At 45.7% G+C, this 12,073-nt stretch overlaps 1 protein-coding gene across 1 annotated transcript in view; it reads right to left on the bottom strand.

The window, feature by feature from the left end:
- Positions 1–7,897: 7,897 nt before the first annotated feature.
- pomgnt1 (protein O-linked mannose N-acetylglucosaminyltransferase 1 (beta 1,2-)) overlaps positions 7,898–12,073 on the bottom strand; it is a 120,374-nt gene continuing 116,198 nt past the window's right edge. Inside the window, exon 22 of the mRNA XM_028810805.2 lies at positions 7,898–9,604. Coding sequence (XP_028666638.1) covers positions 9,517–9,604 — 88 coding nt within the window. The 3' untranslated portion in view covers positions 7,898–9,516. The remainder of the gene's footprint in view (positions 9,605–12,073) is intronic.

Below are 12,073 nucleotides of genomic sequence, written 5' to 3'. Positions count from 1 at the left end.
TTCGTTGTTTCTCTGATCAATCTGTAACAGACTGCTTTTGCCGTGGCGTAATTAAAAGATACAATGAACAGCTTTTCTCCTGCCCGATTACTGATTTGTCCTTTTAAGTGGATGTTTCTTTAGATAGATAGATAGATCTGAAAGGCACTATATAATAGATAGATAGATAGACTTTATTAATCCCCAAGGGGAAAATCACATACTCCAGCAGCAGCATACTGATAATAACAATATTAAATTAAAGAGTGATAACAATGCAGGTATAACAGACAATAACTTTGTATAATTTTAACGTCCCCCCCCCCCCCCCCCCCCCCCCCCGGGTCGAATTGAAGAGTCGCATAGTGTGGGGGAGGAATGATCTCCTCAGTCTGTCAGTGGAGCAGGACGGTGACAGCAGTCTGTCGCTGAAGCTGCTCCTCTGTCTGGAGATGATCCTGTTCAGTGGATGCAGTGGATTCTCCATGATTGACAGGAGTCTGCTCAGTGCCCGTCGCTCTGCCACAGATGTCAAACTGTCCAGCTCCAAGCCTACAATAGATCCTGCCTTCCTCACCAGTTTGTCCAGGCGTGAGGTGTCCTTCTCCTTAATGCTGCCTCCCCAGCACACCACTGTGTAGAAGAGGGCGCTCGCCACAACCGTCTGATAGAACATCTGCAGCATCTTATTGCAGATGTTGAAGGACGCCAGCCTTCTAAGGAAGTATAGTCGGCTCTGTCCTTTCTTGCACAGAGCATCAGTATTGGCAGTCCAGTTCAATTTATCATCCAGCTGCACTCCCAGGTATTTATAGGTCTGCACCATCTCCACACAGTCACCTCTGATGATCACGGGGTCCATGAGGGGTCTGGGCCTCCTAAAATCCACCACCAGCTCCTTGGTTTTGCTGATGTTCAGGTGTAGGTGGTTTGAGTCGCACCATTTAACAAAGTCCTTGATGAGGTTCCTATACTCCTCCTCCTGCCCACTCCTGATGCAGCCCACGATAGCAGTGTCATCAGCGAACTTTTGCACGTGGCAGGACTCTGAGTTGTATTGGAAGTTCGATGTATATAGGCTGAACAGGACCGGAGAAAGTACAGTCCCCTGCGGTGCTCCTGTGCTGCTGACCACAATGTCAGACCTGCAGTTCCCGAGACGCACATACTGGGATCTGTTTGTAAGATAGTCCACGATCCATGGCACCAGGTATGAATCTACTCCCATCTCTGTCAGCTTATCCCTAAGGAGCAGAGGTTGGATGGTGTTGAAGGCGCTAGAGAAGTCCAGAAACATAATTCTTACAGCACCACTGCCTCTGTCCAAGTGAGAGAGGGATCGGTGTAGCATGTAGATGATGGCATCCTCCGCTCCCACCTTCTCCTGGTATGCGAAATGCATAGGGTTGAGGGCGTGTTGGACCTGTGGCCTCAAGTAGTGAAGCAGCAGCCGCTCCATGGTCTTCATCACATATGACGTTAGAGCGACAGGCCGGAAGTCATTCAGCTCAATAGGACGTGATACCTTTGGGACTGGGGTGATACAAGATGTTTTTCAAAGCCTCGGGATTGTCCCGTTTCAGGCTCAGGTTGAAGATGTGCTGTAGAGGACTCCCCAGCTCCAATGCACAGAACTTCAGCAGTCATGGCGATACTCCATCTGGACCCGATGCTTTGCTGGCACGAGGTCTCCTCTGCTCTCTGCTCACCTGCGCTGTTGTAATTGTGGGTGGGATGTCTCTTCTATGCTGGTATCAGCAGACGGACGGATGGAGGGTGCAGCACTCTGAGGTGAGAGTGGGTTAGGGTGGTCAAACCTGTTAAAAAAGTTGTTCATCTGGTTTGCTCTCTTCATGCCTCTCTCAATGGTGGCACCCCGCTTCGAGCTGGAGCCAGTGATGATCTTCATCCCATCCCACACTTCCTTCATGCTGTTGTTCTGCAACTTCTGTTCCAGCTTTCTCCTGTACTGCTCCTTCGCCGTCCTGAGCTGGACTCGGAGTTCCTTCTTTACGCACTTGAGCTCATGCTGATCACCGCCTTTAAAAGCCCTTTTCTTCTGGTCCAAAAGGCCCTTGATGTCACTTGTAATCCATGGCTTGTTGTTAGCATAGCAGCATACTGTTCTTACTGGTCCATACAGAAGTTGATGTAGTCAGTAGTGCAGTCAACAACCTCCTCAATGTTCTCACTATGTGACCCCTGCAGGATATCCCAGTCCTTATTCCAGTCTCTCAGAGCCTGCTCTGCCTCAGGGGAGCACTTCATGAATGAGCGTGTGGTTGTAGGTAGGACCCTCACTCTTGGTTTGTAGTGAGGCTGAAGCAGAACCAGGTTATGATCTGCTTTCCCAAGCGCACACAGCTGGGTGTCGCTGTATGCGTCTTTAACGTTTGCATACAGTAGGTCAATAGTCTTATTTCCCCGGGTGTTACAATCCACATACTGGGAGACGGCAGGTAATGTTTTGTCCAGCGTTGCATGGTTAAAGTCTCCAGCAATTAGCACAAGCACCTTGGGGTTCTGTGTTTGTAGTTTAGCAACAGTAGAATGGATGATGTCACTCGCTGTCTCCACGTCCGCCCGAGGAGGGATGTAAACAGTAACAACAATGATGTGTCCAAACTCTCTGGGCAAGTAATAGGGACACAGACTTACAGCCAACAGTTCGATGTCCCTGCAGCAGGAGGAGACTTTAACGTTTACATGTCCAGAGTTGCACCATCTTATAAGAGTGTGAGTCCACCTCCTTTGTGCTTCCCACAGGTACTTGCGTCTCTGTCTGCTCTAACTCTGCTAAACCCGGGTAGCTCCACGTTAGCATCTGGGATGTTAGTTGTTAGCCACGTTTCGCAAAAACACAACAAACTGCATTCTCTGTAGTTCCTGACATTTTTCACCAGCGCAGCCAGTTCGTCGATCTTATTTGGTGGCGAGTTCACATTTCCCAGGATCACAGAAGGCACCGAAGGTTTGTATCGCCACTTTCTCTCTAGACGCTTGGCTTTTATCTTAGTGCCGGCTCTGCTGCCACGATACGACCTTCTTACCTTGTCAGGTAAATAGGGGACCACACTGGCTCGGGCATTTGTTCTCAGTGCTTGAAGTTGACTACTTTAATAGACAAGTCTCGGCGTGTAAAAATCCATTTCCAAGTAGTAAAGAGTAGTAAAAAAGTGTCCAGGGAACTAGTCCACATAAAAGAAAGTGGTTGGAGTTGACAGTGAAATAGAGAAAAATACAGAAAAAAGGTAAAAAGATAAAGTCCTACATGGAGCTGCTGGAAAGGCTGCCACTCGTGTCAATATGATAATCTAATAATAAGATGTTCAATTTCCACCACAGTATTTCATGGTAGATCTGGCGTTTCTTGAGGCCTGGGCAGCGTTGTACGCCACACATACATCTTCGAAGTTTGGTGAGAAAGTTCAATTTTGGTCTCATCTGACAATAAATTCTTCTATCCCACATCTTAACGGGGTCTCTCTCTCTCATGCTTTGTAGCAAATGGCATACGATGTTTTATGCTGACCTTCTTAAGGAATGGCTTCTTTCTTGCTACCCTCCCATAGATGCCCGTTTTAGGGAGAACTCCTGAAATTGTGGACCCTCTGCACCTTCACTCCAGTGTCAGCCAAAGAGCACTGCAGCCTTCTGAGAGGAACACTTGGATTTTTAGTCTCACCAGTCGACGTCTTGCTCTGATGTTCGGTTTGGAGGGACGGCTTGTTCTAGCAGGAGTCCGGCTGCTGTGATGAACCTTCCACTTTCTGATGTTGGATCCAGCAGTGCTTAGCGGGAAACTCAAACTCTTCGGTAATTGTTTTGTAGACACTTCCTGACTTGTGCATTTCAATGACTTTATTTCTCACATCAGCATCTACTCCTTGGTCTTCATTGCCCTTACAAAGGGGGCTTTTGCTTATCTAGAGAGATGTACAGGACTCACATGTCGCACCTCATTATGTTTCATTATGACTGTCACCTTTGTGTCGTTTGCGATTCATTTGTCATTTGTGTAAACTTGGAGCTTCCAAAGCACAGAGGTGTAAATCTATATATATAATTCACTAAGCTGCCGACAAGTAGCCAACCATAGAAAGCATGCCGGAAGGGGCGTGGATTCACTAAACCGCTGACAAGTAAGACGCCAATGGTGCACGCAGGAAGGAGCCACGCCCACCAACTCTTAGACCATTGGATACGACGAAAACTCGCAGAGCCACGTCCACCAACTCGGACGCGACGCTTCGAAAAACATGCCGTCATTTCTGTTTGTCTGTGCCACAGTCCACTTGCAGCTCTGAGCTACGTTGACTTTTCATTAGTCAATCTCAGTGGAACCTTGGTTCACACAGAGGCAGCGCCAGAGAGAGACAGAGGCACACACAGGCAGCGCGAGAGAGAGAGTCGCGCAATCCTTTAAAACTGAAGTTAAAACACAATGAAGGAAGCAGTCGTAAAAAACCAATAAGCCCTGTGCCTCTTTTTCATTAGCGTCTCACCTGCTTCACCGATGTAGGCCCTGCAACAGTCGAGACGCTCTCTCAGCAGCTGACATTCTCTGTGCCTGACTCCACTACTGTCAGTCGCCTGATTAAAAATGGCCTTTTGAAGGGGAGCTATGGACCCGCCATACCACAGGAACACATTGCCTTCGAGCCTGCTCTCGCTCACTCTAATGTACCGGCTTTCTCTCTCTCCTCATTCGCTCGCACACTGCACAGGGGAGAAATGCCCGCAGCACGACTCCACCCAGAAACCGTTTCAGCCACACTTCCACACCCCTCGCTATGCTGTGAGTGCGATGATTATTTATTTAAAAATGGCCTTCTGAAGGGGAGTTGTGGACCCACTATACCACAGGATCACCTGTGACATTACCTTCACATTGTTTTCCTTTTATTTATGATCCCGTCGAGCAGATCAGACACCCAGGCAAACACCACTGAATAATCAATAGCTGCAACCACTTTGCCCGCCCCCACTCCTCACCTGAGTCGGTTTCGTCTCTGTTCAGCAGTGTTTCCCAAACTTGGTCCTGGTGAACCTCTGTGGCTGCAGGGTTTTGTTCCAACCAGATTCCTAATCATTAATGCCGGTGAAACTCATCAGGGATAAGTCGGTTTTTCAAATGCAGCCGTGTAGCAGATTAGCTGGATGTAATAATCCGAGATGAATGCGCACCCCCACGCTGAGTGAAAAGCCAATGTATATTGAGTCTAAAAAACATGATCATCAAGTCTTTGATAGGCTGCAACGAAATGATGAAAGAACAGGCGCATTTTTTTCTCACAAGCTGGGTGGGTGGATGTTAGTTAGTTAATTAGTTACTCGAAGGATTTCAAGATTTAATATGCACAAGCGGTAACACTGCAAAAGCAGCCCAATCCAGAAAAGACGGCTGGCAAAAAGTGACCGACAAATTAAACACGTGTGCATTGTACTTACTGAAAGCAGCGTTATGGATTTTGCAAATGTTCATTTTTCTCCTTTGCTTAAAAAACATTAAAAAAGCGGCGTGATTATGCGGCGTATACTACGCCGCGGGTTGGTATGCAGCGTGTATAACAGTTTGTTTGTCGCGGATAATTTGCCTTTTACTTTAACATGAAGACAATTTCCTGTTAGATTTGCCTTAGCAATGACAATTAATAAGGCACAGGGCCAAACTTTCAAAAAAATGTGCATGTATCTGCCAAAACCAGTTTTCAGTCACGAACAGTTGTATGTTGCTCTCTCCAGAGTTCCATCTTTCATTCACTTACTGGTATGCCTGCAGGAATACGTGCAGCGAGCAAGCGACAAACTCACACATACAGGCGCGCGCGAGAGAGAGCGAGCGCTGGACGCATAAGAATAAGAATATTGCATTACATTGATATACTGGTGTTTACAGTATTCAAAGCGCTATCCACACAGGGAGAAACCGGGAAGCGAACCCAAAATCTTCCACAGTCTCCTTACTGCAAAGCAGCAACACTACCACTGCGCTACAAGGCAGTTAAAGAATGCACCAGGCTCGATTTTGTTTTCACTTCTGTTTACAGCGATCGGATCGTAGCGTGCATTATTGCAATGTTACTTTTCTTGGTGGCTTATTACATTACAGATGTTTCACATGTTCATTTTTTTCCCTGTGCTTAAAAGACATTAAAAAAAAAGTGATTCTCAACTGTGACTCCGGAACAACTCAGTATGCAAGCTATATTAACATCAACAACGAAGACTCGCTACACCTTAATGAACAAGTGCTGAAACTTATCCCTACAGACGAAGTAACTTTCACCAGTGTGGTCTCCATCGTCACAGATGATCCCCCTTTCAGTCACGGACAACTGTATGTTGCTCTCTCCAGAGGTCCATCTTTTCATTCACTCACAGTGGTATCCTCAAACCCACCCCATTTGGACAACTGTGTCGTTCAGGAAGTGTTCACCCATCAATACATAATTATGCGGCGTATGCTACTCCGCGGGTTGGCTAGTACTTCCATAAAGATTAACTTTGGAGTTTTTCCTTCTTCAGTTAAATATCTATTATTTTGACTTTGGAAACGCATCATTACAGCATACGAGTTCACCTTATAAAAGTATGGATAATCGTATACAAATCTTTAGTCATCTAGAAAATTATGATAACTTTCAAGGGAGCAAATACTTTTTCACATCATTGTGTTACAAATACAGTGGAACCTCGGTTTGCGAGCAAAATTCGTTCCGGAAACGTGCTCGCAGTCCAAAGCACTCGTATATCAAGGTGAATTTTCGCATAAGAAATAATGGAAACTCAAGACGATTCATTCTACAACCCAAAACTATTCATATAAAAATGATTTTTACAAAATATAAATAAAAATATATAAAACACATTAACCTGCACTTTACCTTTGAAAAGAATCATGGCTGGTGTGAGTGAGTTTCTAAACTCTTGTGGGATTCCACCCAACGGGACGACATGCGGAAGAGCGTCCCAAAGCAATCGCAGACTCCCAGCGCAGTAGCAGTTCGCCGTAAAAGCGAAACTGAAAAGATCGCGGACATGCTATAAGCGCCTGCCGTCAATGGGTGATACAAGGAACATTATAAATGCGCAGGGCACAGTACTACTTGGCCACGATCCTGCCTGACTGCTGTGTCTGTGTATAGGAGAGTGGCAGATCCCGCTACAATAAATAACCGCGCTGTTGCTGTTTCAAGCTGAATAAAGCTGTTGTTGCTAAAGTACTGAGACTCATCTTCGTATTCTGGGGTGCAAGACGGGGTCTCGCACGTGACAGCACACACACACACACAGTCACAATGCTGTAGTACACAGTATACGCTCGTACGGATGTTGACTGTAGGAGTGAGGCCCGCCGACTCAGATGGAGAATAGGAGATGATTGCCCACAATCCCGCAGCGAGAGAGAGAGAGAGAGAAAGAAGAACCATCAGCTCAGTTCTGATCACATGACGCTCAGCAGACAAAGCGTATACATACTACTCGTATTGCAAGACCTCGCTCGTTTATCAAGTCAAAATTGATTAAAAATTTTAGCTTGTCTTGCAAAACACTCGTAAACCAAGTTACTCGCAAACCGAGGTTCCACTGTATGCAAAAACAGAGGAAATCAGGAAGGGGGCAAATACTTTTTCACTGCACCGAACATTACAAGAACGGATATAACGCGGGTCACATTAACGTCCGCAGGTTTACCACTTAGCCAAGAGGGCACTTTTACCAACCTCACTTGTCGAACTTGGGACCCTCGCCTCCAGTCAAAGGGTGCAAACAGTTGTCAGGAGGCGACTCCCTCTGCTGGCCGCTGGAAGCGCTGCAGGTTCACGAGTCCATCTCAGTTTCTGCATGGGACTGTAACACACATTAAAAAAAAAAAAAAATCTAATACAAAAGAGAGAGTTTGGTAAACAGATAGTTTAGGCAACAAAGTTAAAACTTTATTTTAAGAGAAACCTTTGCAATCCCAGACTGAATAGAAAAGTGAACAACGGGAACGGCTTCACCTGTGATTTCACCAAAATAGCAAAAAGAACAAAGAGATCACGCACGCCTCAGAAGAAGCTGGGCAGCAGCAGGCGTCACTGGATAATCCCTCCATTAAATTCAGTTAATTGTTATCTATACAAAGGCCTGACCCAGGCCGCCAACTTCTGTCACCCACTGGGTATACAGAGTTACATTTTTATGTGCGGAGGCCAAAACCTACTTCATTTAAAAAAATTTTTTTCCCCCAGACTAAGACTCATTCCAAACAGAGTCACAACTTTTGGAACCCATCATTTGTGGCTAGATGCGGAAGCCACACTGCTTGCTCAGTCTTGCACGATTGTTCTTCCACTTGGGAGTTAACAAACTAGGGGAAAAACAAAATAATATACGACTCTGTCATATAAGGGATAAAAACTCCCTGAACGGTGACTTTTAATTTACTGACGCTTTACGTCATATTGGCAAGAAACAAAATGTGACAGACCCTAATGAATGATGGTGGCAACCTGGGGAAACGTCAGAAAGTGCTGCCACCTATTGGTCACTGCAGAGTATCGTCAGGAGCCACAACTGATGCTAATATTCCAATAGAAGTTTGGCACATGGGTGCTGTCACCTAATGGTCATTCGAAGTAACTGCTGAAAATGACAATGACGCAGCAGTGGCACTATTAGGTCCTGAAAGGCACTGCTCTCTCTGCACAAGTAGCCCATTATGAATCAGAAGCGGTCAGTCGGAGGTACAGGCTCACTAAGTCTCCCTTCACAATAACAACAATTCAAGTTGACACAACTCCTGTGACAGCCATGACAGGAAAATCTGGAGATTCTACTGTACATGGTGGAGGAATTGGGGGTACCTCGTCACCTGACTTCCAGTGTTAACATGACATTTTAGTGTTACTCAGACTAGTAGCTTATCCCAAACCATTCAAAAATAAAACGATTAAATTAAAAACAAAATACGTAACAGTAAAATCCAACATTCTAGCATATACGAAAACCGATGGTTTTAAAATGACAGAAGCATAATCCTCTATCTAAGCCAACCTCCATCCAATAAATATATAACTTAAAATGCTAAAAAAAGAAAAAAAAAATATGGAAAGACAACCGAGTCCAAATTGTCTTTTCAGTCGGTGTCAATCAATGATTAGGGCATCCCTTTCGTGGTAAAGCAGCCTCCTTGATTTAACATCCACTTCCCACCGGGGTCAAACACGGTCAAAATTCTGGCCCATCCACACCTGCTCTGCACCAAGGGACAACGAGGAGATGTTCACAGCTTATTTTTTCCCTCCCAAAGGTTATTATAGTGTCAGCGGTAACAGAGAGTGCAGCTGGTCAGTATGCAAAGCCGTTCCAGACACTTAAACGGAATGAACAATATTGAAGGAAACAAGAGTTTCAAGTTGTGAAAAAGTGAAGGCCATCCAACATTCCTTTCCGCTCGGGTGGAGATCTGGGGTCTTGGTCAGCAGTTAGTGGTTCTCACTTCCCGCTGGCAGCTGCCAGGTTTTAAATGGGAGTCTGTCCTCCATGGAGTTACGTCTGCTCGGCCACAGCCACGGCCAAATCCTCCTTCGGTGGGGGTTCTAAGTGGATGGGTATGAGCTGGGGAGGCTTCTTGGTGCTACAGAGAAAAAGACAGAGAATGAGGGGGGATAAAAGGAGAAATGTCAGTGGATATGTTCATACTGAGGTGCTGTAAGCTTCCAGTTCACATAAAATAAGAAAACACAGTACTGATCTGTGTGCATGTCACGGCCCTCCAATACCTGTTGCCACATTTGGATTTGGGGGCACTCCATAGTGGCACTCATTTATTGCGTTGATTTACGTTTATTAGTAGCACGGGAATCCAGTTCTTCCTGGAGTGGAATAATAAACCTCAGGCACTGTCACTAAATAAACTCTTTTACAAATTTCACTGACTAAACATGCCATGGGGAGCAACTTTGCACCCCTGTGCCAAATCTCAAAAATGCTCCCTAGGGGTAATTCCCCAAAAGAAAAAAAAACCATAGGTGTGGTCACTGAACAAAATTTTCCCCACGAGGGATAAATGAGGAATCTGCATAGAATTTAAGGAGACAGGTGGTTCAACGGTGTGGATCAGCATACCAGACAAACACACCGGCATCTTCAGCCAGCAATACACGCTGTTGTGAAGAGGAGGGCTGAACACACCCTAAGGAGATGCGGTCGCTCATCCAAAACCTCTCTTAATCAGTGATATAATGGGAAAGAAACAAATTTTCTTTAACCTCCTCTTTGCCCGATCAGCTGCTGGCTTACTGCTGCCGTGCCGCATGATCTGCATCTCGTGCGGCACTTCGAACGTTTAAAAGCCTGTACAGCAGCTGTCCTTAAGTCTCACTGCCTTGTCTCTCTTGTCCCCCAGACATCTTTACACACTATGCGATCTCTTTTCGCTGTCCCGTTATTTCACCGAGTAATATTTTCCGTTTGTTTGTGCTAATGTGATCTTTACTCTCTTTTGTTTAAGACTTTCAAATTTTCCTATTTCCATTATCTGTAACCTGCTCTGCATGTGTATCACGGGACTTGCTTCCAAAGGTTGTAAGTATGATGTGATTTGACCGTTTTGCGGGATGTTAAAGTGTCTCTCTTCAAAAGATCACATCTCATCGCAGGAAAAAAGTCTCGTATCGTCGCAAGATTTTTATAATAGAGAGACAAGCTGTCCCCCGCGGCTCCGCCCACGTAGTTATATATCCAAGGGCCTCTTGATACACAATATTTTTGGTTTTGCTATCAGGGGCGAGAATGTAGCTGTGTTCTCTTTACCAAAAATGTAAACAGTTGGCAAGGTATCTCTCACCCAGCGGAAGGTAGCTACGCTCCACCGTCAAACGTTGCCACCGATCATGTTCAACTCTGACGGGAGAGTGTCCTCCACGTGGGGAGAAGAGCACATGGCCGTGATATCTCTGCCAATGAGCAGGTACTCTCTAAAACACACGTAGCTCTGATCTCTCTCTCAAAAATGTCATACATTACTCCTTAACAATCTGTTGATAATAATGTCTGCGGAACAAACAGGTATTGATTGCTAGCTAAGTGGAGGCAGGGTGCGCTCCAACACGTGGTGAGAGGTAGAGCGACTCGAATGAAGGCTGGCGTGCAAGTGAGGAAGGCCCCGCCTGGTTCCCTACTCCTTAGGTACTGCATCCCCATCATCTTGGCCTGCTGTCTCTTGGATTTGTGCAAATAAATCGGCGCTACAACCGAACTATAATACTTAACGCGATGAAAGAAGTCACAAATTCAACCATAATGTTCAGGCAAATTCTAGAAAAAAAGCCCGATTTAGATCAATTAAGTAGTTCTCTCGTTTGCTAGCTAAGTGGATGAAAGATACACCCCGAGGCTGGTGCATGAGTGAGGAGGGACCTCGGCCTGCTGCTTGTCTCTCGGATTCACGTAAATAAATCAGTACCGCAAGCGAACAATGATACTTAGCGTGATGAGCGAAGTCGCAAAATCAACTGGAATGTTCAAGCAAATTACAGAAAAAAACCCGACCTAAATCTGTAAAGTAGTTGTCTCATGAAAAGCGGACAGGCAGACGTTCGATTTTATATATATACTAGCCTTCCCCCGCGGTTCTGCCCACGTAGTAGTGAAACAGGACAGAGAGGAGGGCGCCACCCCGGCTCCCTACTCCGGACGTCAAGCTTCCTCCTCCCCTCAGCCTGCAGCCTCTCTCTCGGATTAGCAAGAATGTATCGCTCCTGCAAGTGAATTTTGATTCTTAGCGCGATGAGAAAAGTTGCAAAATCAATTGGAACGTTCAAGCAAATTATAGAAAAAAAACTAACCTAGATCTGTTAAGTAGTTCTCTCGCTCGCCTGCTAAGCGGAAGTAAGGCATGCCCCGAGGCTGGTGTGTGAGTGAGGAGGTCACCGCACCCCCTCTCCTCAGCCCGCTGCATGTTTTATGGATTCGCGCAAATAAATCTGTACTGCAAGCAAACTACGATACACAGCGCAATGAGAGAAGTCGCAGAATTAACCGGAATGTTCAAGCAAATTCTAGAAAAAAGCCGATCTAAATCCGTTAAGTAGTTATCTCATTC

This window comes from Erpetoichthys calabaricus, chromosome 10 (assembly GCF_900747795.2).
Source record: "Erpetoichthys calabaricus chromosome 10, fErpCal1.3, whole genome shotgun sequence".
Lineage (NCBI taxonomy): Eukaryota > Metazoa > Chordata > Cladistia > Polypteriformes > Polypteridae > Erpetoichthys > Erpetoichthys calabaricus.
This window is presented reverse-complemented; position numbering and strand designations above follow the sequence as displayed.